The 12,541-nt window shown below is 31.6% G+C and overlaps 1 protein-coding gene across 1 annotated transcript in view; it reads right to left on the reverse strand.

Moving 5' to 3' along the window:
* Positions 1-552: 552 nt before the first annotated feature.
* The window catches only part of SPOCK3 (SPARC (osteonectin), cwcv and kazal like domains proteoglycan 3), a 490,206-nt gene continuing 478,217 nt past the window's right edge, over positions 553-12,541 (reverse strand). The window contains exons 8-10 of the mRNA XM_047091776.1: positions 8,813-8,875; positions 5,688-5,825; positions 553-2,243 (exon numbers count right to left, since the gene is read on the reverse strand). Of these exons, the coding sequence (XP_046947732.1) occupies positions 2,074-2,243; positions 5,688-5,825; positions 8,813-8,875 (371 nt within the window). The 3' untranslated portion in view covers positions 553-2,073. The remainder of the gene's footprint in view (positions 2,244-5,687; positions 5,826-8,812; positions 8,876-12,541) is intronic.

Here is a 12,541-nt window from a genome sequence, read left to right on the forward strand (position 1 = left end):
ACAAACATATACATTACATAAGTTTAATAATGTAAATATTTTCAATTTTATATTTGCTATTGAATTGGTTGCTTTGTTACTTTAAGTCCATTTATTAAACCTCTACTTAGAATTTGTGGGATCTTTTTTGTCTTCTTATAACTATCCATAACTTATATTTTATAATTCCTATACATGTATCAAATAGATAAAATTAATCTATCACTCTTCAAAATTGCTGTTGCTATAGAAATTTAGCTCAGTATTTTAAATATGCTATCACAAAAATGGGTTTAAAAATAACACCATCAACAAAAAAAATGATCTACTTTGGAATTCTCTGACAAATGAAATAAATAAAACAAATCAACAAATAAAATAATTGTTAATGTATGCAGGAAAAGAATATCCAAGATGCCAAGGATTCTGATTTTGAAATTCAAAATTTTCAAGAAACTTTCCTAGCTAGTTTGCGATGTGTTCATTTTTAAAAAAATCAATGAAAATATTAAGAATCCGTCGTGCTCTCTATAACCCAGAAAATCATTCAGAAACGGTTTAATTTGGTTACAAGATTCTTTATTTTGCAAACTATACATAAACAGTAAAAAAGAAAATGCATTGTACTTTAAATATTACATAAAATCAACATTAAAGTTTCTTTTTTAGTGTGTATAAATCAAATGGAAATAATTCACCAATTTTACCTTCGATGAATTGTATATTGGGAGAAAAGTTGACCCACTGCTTAAATTATGATACCAATGCATAAAATTCAATAGGGTTTTCCATTTGTATTATGGGCACAAAACCATAGGTCTGATATACTTAAAAGTGATGGTTTGCCAAAATGTCTACACAATTAATTAACATGCTAACTTAAATACAGCAATTAAAGTAATTTTTGTTACAGTTAAATCTTAAATGCTACTCTACACAATAATCATAAACAAGTCCACATGGCAATTATGTAACAATAGAAAAAAAGAAAGAAACATTTTCCATTTTCTTCATTCCAGCAGCAGTACCTTTACTGGTATTAATTTGTTAATTAGGTGTGCTTATATATTGCCTAATATCCTATATTGGTATGCATGCTAAAACCTTTCTATTTCTATTTTGCAAGGCACCATACAATACGGTCTCTAAGTTGCGACACTAGTAATAAAAATGGCATAATTCTAGGATTAAATGCAAAATTTTATCTGAATAAGAAATAAAATAAGAATTAAGACTTTTAAATTTGACATTGAGGCAAATGACAAACCTTTTGTGAAAATGTAGTTTAAATTAATCTTTCCTTTTGTCTTCCTACTTTAAATTCTGCACCCTAAATCGCTGGTCAGAAAGATAAAGAAATCAGGAAAGGTAAAGAAATCATGCTGTTTTAGAATATAAAAAAATTCTACATGAGAATGCTATCCAACTTAAAATAAAAATTAGAAAGGACAACGAAGTTTTTAACTTTCAGAATCCATGGTTTTCCGTACTTGCCATTTTGTAAAATATCCTAGCATATCCAGAATAATTTCATCATTGAAAACATCACTATTAATGAAAACACAATGGAGGACTCTACACTTGTTACCGTTTTTCTTACCCGTCGGTGTCCCCTCACTCACTGTAAATCTAGGAAGATGCTACCTTGGAATAGCAATTAAGGTCATGCTTAGTTTTATAAAATACTTGGGACCCAAGCCACTAATAAGTTATTGTAAATTTAACTTAGAATATCTCTCAGAAAAATAACGTATACAACCTCAAGTCCTGGTTGTTGTTTTGCTTGTGGGAGATTGACATAGTTGGTTCTTATGAAAATTTGTTTATATCAGTAGCTCTTCCTAATGTTTTTTCCCCCCTCTGGCTAGACTCCATATGCATTTTCTTTTTCTCTAAGGCATATAAAAACTCAAGATAAATGATTCTTATTTAAACATAAAGTCCTATGACATTAGCTGCAATATTTGAAATAATTATACAAAATATATGTGAGTTTTAGAATCCTTTTGTTTTAGGGCAAGAAGATAATTCTCAATAGGTTATCACTTTGTAAATAATAGAAATGTAGAATTTATAGGTCTCAGCTCTCGTTAATCAGATGTACCCATCATGGTCATCACCATCATCATCGTCATCCCCTTCGTCTTCATCATCATCTTCAATTTCATCTTCATCATTCATAATATCATCTTCATCATCTTCATCATCAGTCCATTCATGGAAATCTCCACTTGCAAAATCTCCAGAGATCTCAAAATCAATAGCTTAGGGAAAAAAGTAAACATTATTATTAATGTCATTTGATTGAGTAATGGGATAATTTCCTGAGATACATAAAATTCTGATGAAAATTAAGCAAATTAGTACAATTTTACTTTGGCCTTTAACTTATTTAACAAAGGCAAGGAAAAATCCACTCTCTATCATTTGTTGAAATTTGTGTCCTAAAAAGCTGAATCAGTAAGGAGATCTGATATGCAAGGTTTCCAGTTCAGTAATATTGATCTCAGCCCAGTTTTTATAGAGGCTCATGTCAAACTTTGAATTTTACAAAGAATTTTAAATTTCTCCAATTAGTGTGGTAGGCAAAATAATTGCTCCTTTAAGGCCTTCACTTCCTAATCGCTAAAACCTGTGAATGTGACTTTAAATGGTAAAAAAAAAAAGCGACTTTGCAGATCTGATTAAGTTAAGGACCTGGAGATGGGGAGATTATCCTGGATTATTCAGATAGGCTCAGATGATCGCCCGCATCCTTAAAATCAAAGAACCTTTCCATATTGAGTCGGAGGGAGTTGTGACTAGGGAGAACAGTAAGAGAGATGCAACGTTGCTAGCTTTGAACTCGGAGGAAAGGGTCCATGAGCTAAAAAATATGAGCAGACTACAGAAGATGAAAAAGGCAAGGAAACAGATTGTCCCCTAGATCCTCTAGAAGGTATGCAGCACTGATGACCCTCAGATGTTTAGTTCAAGAAGGCCCATGTTGGACTTTGGACACACAAAACTGTTAAGATAATACATTTGTGTAGTTTAAGCCACTAAATTTATGGAAATTTGTTGGGGCACCTGGGTGGCTCGGTTGGTTAAGCGTACTACTTCAGCTTAGGTCATGAGCTCATGGTCATGGGTGTGAGCCCTACATCGGGCTCCGTGCTGACAGCTTGGATCCTGGAGCCTCCATCAGATTCTGTGTCTCCCTCTCTTTCTGACCCTCCCCCGCTCATGCTCTGTCTCTCTTTGTCTCTCAAAATAAATAAATGTTAAAAAATAAATTCATGGAAATTTGTTACAATAGCAACAGAAAACTAACATAAGTAGTCAGTACTTTAAAAAATATTTGGACTTATTCATTACTATTTATAGAGGCCAAATTGTACATATATCTCATAATGTTTATTTTTCAACCCTATGTTAGTGTGCATTTATTTTCTACCTTTTTAAATATTTTAGTCTTAAAATTTTGAGGTAGCTAATTAAAACAAATCTTATTAATGTAATCCATTGTTTATAAATTGATTTTATAATACAACACATTAAAATTCATATCTTATGTGAAGATAATGTTATTTCTATCCTCCTACACAATGTCTCTTGTTAATAATTTCAAGATGCTAAGAAAACTCAGAAGTCATGTTCTCAAAACAGTTTCTTTGTTCACTCATTGACTTCATCCCCATATAATTTTTATTTTCATCACTGATAATTGGCATCACTGATAATTGGTGTAATTAATAATGCAGCCATTTTATTTATTTATTTATTTTTTCAACATTTATTTATTTTTGGGACAGAGAGAGACAGAGAGACAGAGAGAGAGGGAGACACAGAATCGGAAGCAGGCTCCAGGCTCTGAGCCATCAGCCCAGAGCCCGACGCGGGGCTCGAACTCCCGGACCGCGAGATCGTGACCTGGCTGAAGTCGGACGCTTAACCGACTGCGCCACCCAGGCGCCCCAACAGCAGCCATTTTAAACTACATATTACAAAGATATGCTCTTTACATGTTAAAGGTATGTTAGGCATCTACTTAATACTACTTTATCTCACTTAATTCTAATAATGTTGGCTAGAAAACTAAAACCAAGCTATTAAAAATATTATGGGATAAATGCATGCAGAAGAGGCACTTAAGCACTAGATGTCATTACCTTTATATAGTTTACCATTTATATTTTTTAAATGATCACGGTCTATCAGTTTAAAAATTGCATAAAGTAGCAGCGTTATCAACAATAACCAAGTTACGGGAAGAGCTCAAATGTCCATTGACTGACGAATGGATAAAGAAGTGGCATATATGTGTATATGTATATGTATGTGCATATATATGTATGTGTATGTACATACAATGGAATATTACTCAGCTACCAAAAAGAATGAAATCTTGCCATTTGCAGTGTCGTGGATGGAACCAGAATGTATTATGCAAAGCAAAATAAACCCGTCAGAGAAGGACAAGTACCATATGATTTCACTCATATATGGCATTTAAGAATCAAAACAGAGGAACATCGGGGAAGGGAAAGAAAGATAAAATAAGATAAAAACAGAGAGGGAGGCAATCCATAAGAAACTCTTAGCTAGAGAGAACAAACAGGGTTGTTGGAGGGGAGGTGGATGAGAGAGATGGGCTAAATGGGTGATGGGCATTAGGGAGTGCAGTTGTTGGGAAGAATGTTATATGTAAGTGATGAATCACTAAATTCTACTCCTGAAACTAAAGTAATTTGAATTTAAATAAATCTGGAAAGAAAATAAATAAATACCACTTAAAAGAGACAACTAGACATTATCTAAAATACAAGATTGACCAAGTACTTTATTTTCATTTTTGGCCATGCATATTGAGACACAATCCATTAATTCCTAGTATATATGTGTGCATGAACATGGGAGTGTGCATGTTGTGTTTGTGTGTGTGTGTGTGTGTGTGTGTATAGCTAAGTGAGTTTTGTAATGAAAACTCATCATACAAACAAAAATACTCATTTGAAACTTGCATTCAAAAAAAAATTTATGAAGCAAAAAGATACCACATTTAAAACTTTAAAATACATGTGCATGATGTGCAACTTAACTCTAATATTATTTTTAGATTTACACAGAAAAAAGTCACCTCCATGAAAAGAATTAGAATATTAATTATATATATAATTATATATATATATATTAATTATAATTACCTTTCAAACATTTAAACTATATTTTTCCTACCCAAATATAAGGATATATGCTCATATAGCTGCAATTTGTGGACCTTTCCTTCAAAAATGTTAGCTTTTCTTTTGTGAATGAGCCCACATACTCCCTAGGTCAATTTCTCCAAAGGTATGCAGACAAAAGGGTTCCATATGGGGACAAGGCACACACTGGAGTTAGCCAACTTGGAATAGAGTGGATGACAAGAATATGCTGTACTTGAGAGGAAAACAGGAGGTATTTAACATTTCTGTATATGAAGTAGTAAAAGGAACTCACCTTTTAATTCTTCTCCCTTCAAATACTTAAGTAATGCATTCTATTTATTATTTACACAAGGTTTTCATATGCTAGGAGTGACCCTTTTTGTCACCCCTCCCTCCCCAATATATTCTACATTTTTTGCATAGAGTATGTCCTCCTTAAATGCTTGGGCAAATTAATGAGATTCTTAAGAACTCATCTTGTGCTTGAGAAATTATTAAATAAGTAATCCTTATTCTTACCACAATCTGCAACACCATTTGTTCTGGATCCCATTACTTCATTTCCATATCTGTCAACACACCAGCACTGTCCAACACTGCCATGGCACTGTGCTGGCTTGTAGTAACCATCTTCATCACAGAGGGGGATGTACTGTCCTGTGACACACACACACACACACACACACACACACACAATTATAAATAAGTTGTGTTTCTATTTGATGGTCAGCACCTAGGCATTAATTCACTCAAGATATACACACATGGAGTTCCCCCTCCAGGCTGTGAACTAGTGATATATGTAGAACAAAACAGGTAAGGTTACTGCTGTCATGGGGCAGGCTATTTACATAATGAACTACTTTATGTTTCTTTTGTTAAGCAAATTTATTATTACTCCTTCTCATTCTGCAAAGGGTACTCTGTTCTCAGAGGTGTAATACAGAATCAGAACCTGGGTAATGCCGTGTGTATTACATCATCCAGACCACTTAGAATGGCACACCAGACCCCCTACCATCATCACTGCCTACTTTCTATTTTCTTTCCCCCAAATTTTCCTTCATATATTCCAAGCTTTTTCCACATCAAACTGTTTTGCCCAAATTCACTACTGCTTCATCTCTGTATTTACCTGTTTCTCATCTGGAATCCCTCCCTCCTTCCGTCCCTCCCTCTTACATTTTAATACTTGACTTAAATGTGACCCCTAATATGCACCCCTCTCTTAAACTGGAAGATTTCTCATATGCTTCTTATAACGTGGTGTGTGTGTGTGTGTGTGTGTGTGTGTAGTTTATTATTACGTGCTTTCACCACTATAATGTGATATCCTCTCTATTGGGAATTTTGCATTCTCTTTGTTTTGAGTATTATATTAACAACTCTTAATCAAGTGGGAAAGACAGACATTTATTTTCACATCTATAATATCTAACCTAGTACCTGGCACATGGCTAATGATAAATGTTTAATTGATAACTTAGAAGTGAATTCACTTTCTTAAATGTTTATGCCAACACAACAAAGTAAGGCTTAGGAAATAGAAAATTTTCTTGTCTTCCCTGACTATTCTATTCTCTCAGTGACCAGACATACTCTAGTTATCTAGTGAGAGAGAGAGAGAGAAAAAAAAAGCAACTGCTGAATAAATCAATAGAACATGAAATTCTTTCAATTTACTTAGTCTTGTAACCATATGGGATCATAATATTACCTCTTTAAATAAAGTTTCAAAATTCTGATCAATAAATAGTTTAATTTTAAAATTGTAATTCATTTGAAAGATTTGGAGTATGAGACTATCAGTGAAGTAGACAGATTATTACCAATATAGAAAACTTGAAAACGCGTCTGTAGATTTAAGACCAGCAAAAATTAGAACACTTTTTTCACATTCTTAGCTCCATCTTTTGAAAAGCTATCATAACTTGACATCTTTGGCATGAAAGTGTTATGATGTAGAGTTAGTGTAACCATTAATTTATCTTTAATGTCAGTATGGTGCACTATCTCTATATAACAACTGATAACTTTTCAGGTAAGTACCGTTATACTTCCAGAAAAAAGAACTATTTAGGGCATTCATTCTCTAATAATGATTTCCATTTTTATTATGTAAAAAGAATAAAAGTTACTCCTTCCAAAGGCACTAAATATGTTTTCATTTTTTTTAAATGCAAATAATCAAATTCTGAATTTTGGTAAGTCTAAAATATTTTTCAGTTGAATTTCAATGGCTTTTTCCATTGTACATGGACAAACTTTGTTTTGTGGAAACAAAGAAACCTATGTATGACTGTATTATTTCATTTTTGAGCTGTGGTGTAGTATGCATTTTTTAACAGAGCCAAAAGAAACATAACACATTGTAGTCTTATCATTAGTAATTCTTTATATCTGAAAGTGCTTTATTACAAAAAAATAGCCTTTTCATTTTGAAGTATGGATTTTCAAGTAATTTATAAAAAACTCATTTAAACATGCCATATTATAATTACGAAGATAGCGTGACATAATAAATCAATGAGATTCAAAAATATTAAAAATTGTGTTCTATTAAATACTCAAGAGCATTAATATACATGGAAAAGACAAAACAAAAAACATTGCATATGTGGTATTCTGCATTGGATCCTAAAACAGAAAAAGGACATCAGTGGAAAAACTGGTAAAATCCAAATAAAGTCTAAGTTTTAACTAATAGAATTATAGCAATGTTAATTTCTTAGAATTGACAAACAGACAATGGTTATTTGGTACATAATAAGATGGTAACTCTGGGGGAGGTCGAGTAAAGGCCATATGTAAACTATGTACTAATCTTTGTAAAATTTCTTTAAAATTATTCAAAAGAGTTTATTTTAAAATTTTATGTCTAGAAGTATAAACAAAATAATCACACATAATAGTTTAGTAATTTCTTGATAGTCAAGCACTCTAATGTTTCAAGACTGTCGGTGAATTTTGTTATCTATCTATCTATCATCTATCTAATACATATATTTACTTGCTAAAAGTAAGTTAGTAAAAAGTGGTGATGAAAAACACTAGAAAGTTTATTCAAGTTTCTTTGAGGTACTACGGCATGCTTTCACCCATCTCTCTCTCATATTACTTTATACATGTTAGATTATTATAGATATTATTACATATATAATATATTACATATTATATATCATATATTAGATATTAGATTATTGTAGGCATATTAGAATATATATAGATCATATAAATATTATGTATAAATTATTATAGATATATTAGAATATATAAATATATTAGATTATTTTATATGTATTAGATTATTATATGCATGTGTGCACCATTATTCTTGAATTGTTAGCCACAGAATTAGAATGAAAGTTTCTGCTGATGCTTTGACTTTAGCATTGTTTAAATCTCTTTTTTCACTTAATAACTTTCAAAATGAACATTATATTAGGGTAATAAAACAGACATAATATCTTTCAATAGGTAAGATAATAAAAGTAAGTTTAATGGCTTTCAAAAACTTCATAAATTTTGTTACTGAAATTTAGTGTCGTCTATCTTTGTTGGATTAATATTGATTTTATGTTGCTGTTTCCCTGGGGTTATTTATGTAAGCAATAAAGGCTTCAGAAGAATGATCTATTACTCACCTAGGAGCTTCTTTACCCCTTGCCGCTTCTGAATATTGCTGAGCTCCGTCTGGCAAGGTGGGTCTGCAATGACATTAAAAGTGTTACTTCAAGGATTATAGTTAAATAAAAAAAAAGAATAATTTCTATGATATCAAACCTCATCTGGTCTTTACATGGCTCTAAAAGACACATATGATGTATTATTTCTTTTTTATGGAGTACGTACCTATACGATACATGTATGTGCATCTATATGCATACTTGGAGGGAGAAACAGAGGCAGGGGGAAAGAGATGGAGAGAGAAAGGCTTTCCTAATTATTGGTATTAGATTATCTTGATTTTTCGCAGACAGACCAAATTGTATAGAAAAATGCAGAAAATGATATGAAATACTTATATGATGGAAAATGGTTCTTATCGTTTACTTTTAAACGGTCAATCAACTCATCAATATAAATCCGCCTGAGGGACTGGTGTCAAAACAATTAACTGATTATGTTTTCCCTTTATTTAAAACAGGCTATAAGATATAGAGAAATAGCTTTGCATTAAAAAAGTAATCTCTAAAAAAAGTCAATGCTCTTTCAGCTTATATCAGACACACTATTATAAGTTTTGATACTGAATAATGCTGACAGGCTTTGGTCTTTTTAGTTCTATCCAGATACTTCAAGTATATATGCAGTGTGGAAACAGGACATATTACAAAATAATTTCTGATAAGCCATCTTTTAAAAATTAAGCAAATTTAGAAATAAAGAATTGCCTTTCTTTTCGAACTCAACCACTTAAAGGAAAACATTTTCAGATAAATATAAAATTCTAAATGGACACAATATAGCTTGGCTTATATTTTTATATATTATGACATATATTTTATATAATAAATGTTTTCTAATTTATAATATTCAAATAGTTCAACGTATTTTATGCTCATATTCTAAAAACCTTCTATATAAAAAGGCATCTTAAATTATTGAAGCAGAAAACCAATAGAAACTAGTACCTACTTTCCCATACTACAACATTTTAGGGAAAAGGCAGGGTATAATTAATTCAAATAATTTAAAAATATTATATGAATTTGACAATATTCAGTTATTAAATTTTCATGTAAGTAACAAAGTGTAGTGAGGAAATGAGACAAAGTGATTAATATATATATTTAATTTTTAAATGTTTATTTATTATTTTTGAGAGAGAGAGAGAGAGAGAGCACAAGTGAGAGCAGGGGAGGGGCAGAGAGAGAGGGAGACACAGAATCCTAAGCAGGTTCCAGGCTCTGAGCTGTCAGCACAGAATTGTGAGATCATGACCTGAGCCAAAGTCAGACGCTTAATTGAATGAGCCACCAGGCACCCCAATATATATTTTATAGTTTAATATATATAAGCCAAACAAGTCTTTTTCCTTGGGAAATCTTATGTGAAGAAAAAGTAATTTTTTTCAAAGAGAGAGAGAGAGACTATACAAGAAACAGACTCTTAACTATAGACAACAAACTGATGGTTACCAGAGGGTAGGGGCATTCTGGGGGAGGGAGGGGGTGATGAGAAAAATAGGTCAAGGGGATTAAGAGTACACTTATGATGAACACTGAGTAATGTATCAAGTTATGCAACATAGGCTTATAGAATGGACATTTAAAATTTTACTCCTTCTAAATATAATAGAAGCCAGAGGAAATTTTTGAGCTGAAGTTTCAATATCATATTGAAGGCATTTTTTTCTAATTACTATGGACTAGTTATTGCAAAGTAAAAATAATATTTGTATATGTTTGCTATGACATTGCCTGAAAATCCATGTACATTTGATTCTCTCGATTAGTGACCTCACTGAATAAATATGAGTACCAGTCCCACAAACTTTGTATAAGGGAGCAATTTAAGATTTCACGAGTACACTGTACAAGATTCAGCTGTTCATCTACACATATTTAATTCTGAAGTATTTCTCCTATTATTTGTAAGGCAATTCTGTCTGGTCTTTAACATGGGTATACTACATGTATATATATATATATATCTTATTTATATATTATATATTTTATATATTACTCTAATATATAGCCAAATATATTACATATTACTTTAATTACAGTAAATAATAATTTGTTGTTTTATTGAATAGTGAGAAAAATACATTCTTTTATAAGGTGAAACATTTGAAAGCATGCTTTTAAATAAATGCTTATTCTTTTTCATTAGATTACTTAATAAACTAATTCTTATTGTTATTCTTAGTGTCAGTTACCCTGATAGAGCTTTTCCTAACATTTTCTAGCATATTAAGGTAATAAAAATAATTAGCCAACTCTCCTAAGCTTTGGGGAAGATGTATAAATCCTTTCACCCATTCAGGTACCATTTATTAAATTATATCTACCATGTATTAAATAATCTCAGAGAAAATCTTCATGTGACTATAAAGATTTTAACACTTTGGCTGAATACTGCTTAATAGATGAAAAGTATTTAAAGCAAAATTTTTCTTTGGGAACCTTTCAGTTCTACAAATATTACTGCAAAATCCACAAATGTTTTAATATGAAACTATTTATTTCTATAGAAGAAACACTGAGTTTTTCATAATTTTTTTTCGCAAACATGCTATCATAACACTAAAAATTTTAACTAAAATAAGATCATAGAAAAGACCAGATCTCTTTTTATGGTGGATTACGAGCATTGATTTTTCTATTCTTTAAATGCTTTAAATGTATACTAGTCATTAAAACTATCATGTAGCTTTTTAGAAGTGTGCAATTACCTAGAAAGCAGAAATACAGTAATAAAATCAACAGAGTACATGTGTGTGGGTGTAAGGTTTAGAATATTTTAATAAAGAAAATCTGTTTTGTTTAAAGTGATTTATAAATAAACTACTCTAAAATTCCTGCTGTTGACTCACTACTAATCAATTTGTGGGTAATCATTTCATCCCTATTTACTAAACTATTACTAATACATTAAAAAGTATTTGAGGTAGTAGAAGTCCCTACATAAGGTATTAGTGTTTCATATGAAAAGTTGAGTAAAACTAATACACCTTTAAGTAGATTGTACATTCTCTTAGCTGCCAAGAATTAAAATAAGGTGACAATAGCAGGTGTATCACATTAGACTAATTTCCTGTTTGTTTTTTAAAATTAGGATCAACCAGTCAGAATGCCTAAAATTCACAACTCAGGAAATCACAGATGTTGGCGACGATGTGGAGAGAACACTTTTGCACTGTCAGTGGGAATGCAAACTGGTGCAGCCACTCTGGAAAACAGAATGGAGGTTCCTCAAAAAAAATAAAAATGGAGCTATCCCATGTTCCAGTAATTACACTACTAGGTATTTATCCAAAGGATACAAAAATGCTGATCCAAAGGGGCATGTGCACCCCAATGTTTATAGTAGCACTATCAACAATAGCCAAAATATGGAAAGAGCCCAAATGTCCATCAACTGATGAATGGAGAAAGATGATGTGGTAAATGTATACAATGGAATATTACTCAGGTATCAAAAAGAATAAAATCTTGACATCTGAAACGTGGATGGATCTAGAATGTATTACGCTAAGTGAAATAAATCAGTCAGAGAAGGACCAGTATCAAATGATTTCACTCATATGTGGAATTTAAAAAACAAAACAGATGAACATAGGAGAAAGGATGGAAAAATAAGAAAAAAAACAGAGAGGGAGGCAAACCGTAAGAGACTCTTAAATACAGAGAACAAATTGAGGGTTG

Source organism: Lynx rufus, unplaced genomic scaffold (genome assembly GCF_022079265.1).
Source record: "Lynx rufus isolate CCGP_SWC_20201006 ecotype Redwood Valley unplaced genomic scaffold, mLynRuf1.p SCAF_3, whole genome shotgun sequence".
In the NCBI taxonomy this organism is placed as follows: domain Eukaryota; kingdom Metazoa; phylum Chordata; class Mammalia; order Carnivora; family Felidae; genus Lynx; species Lynx rufus.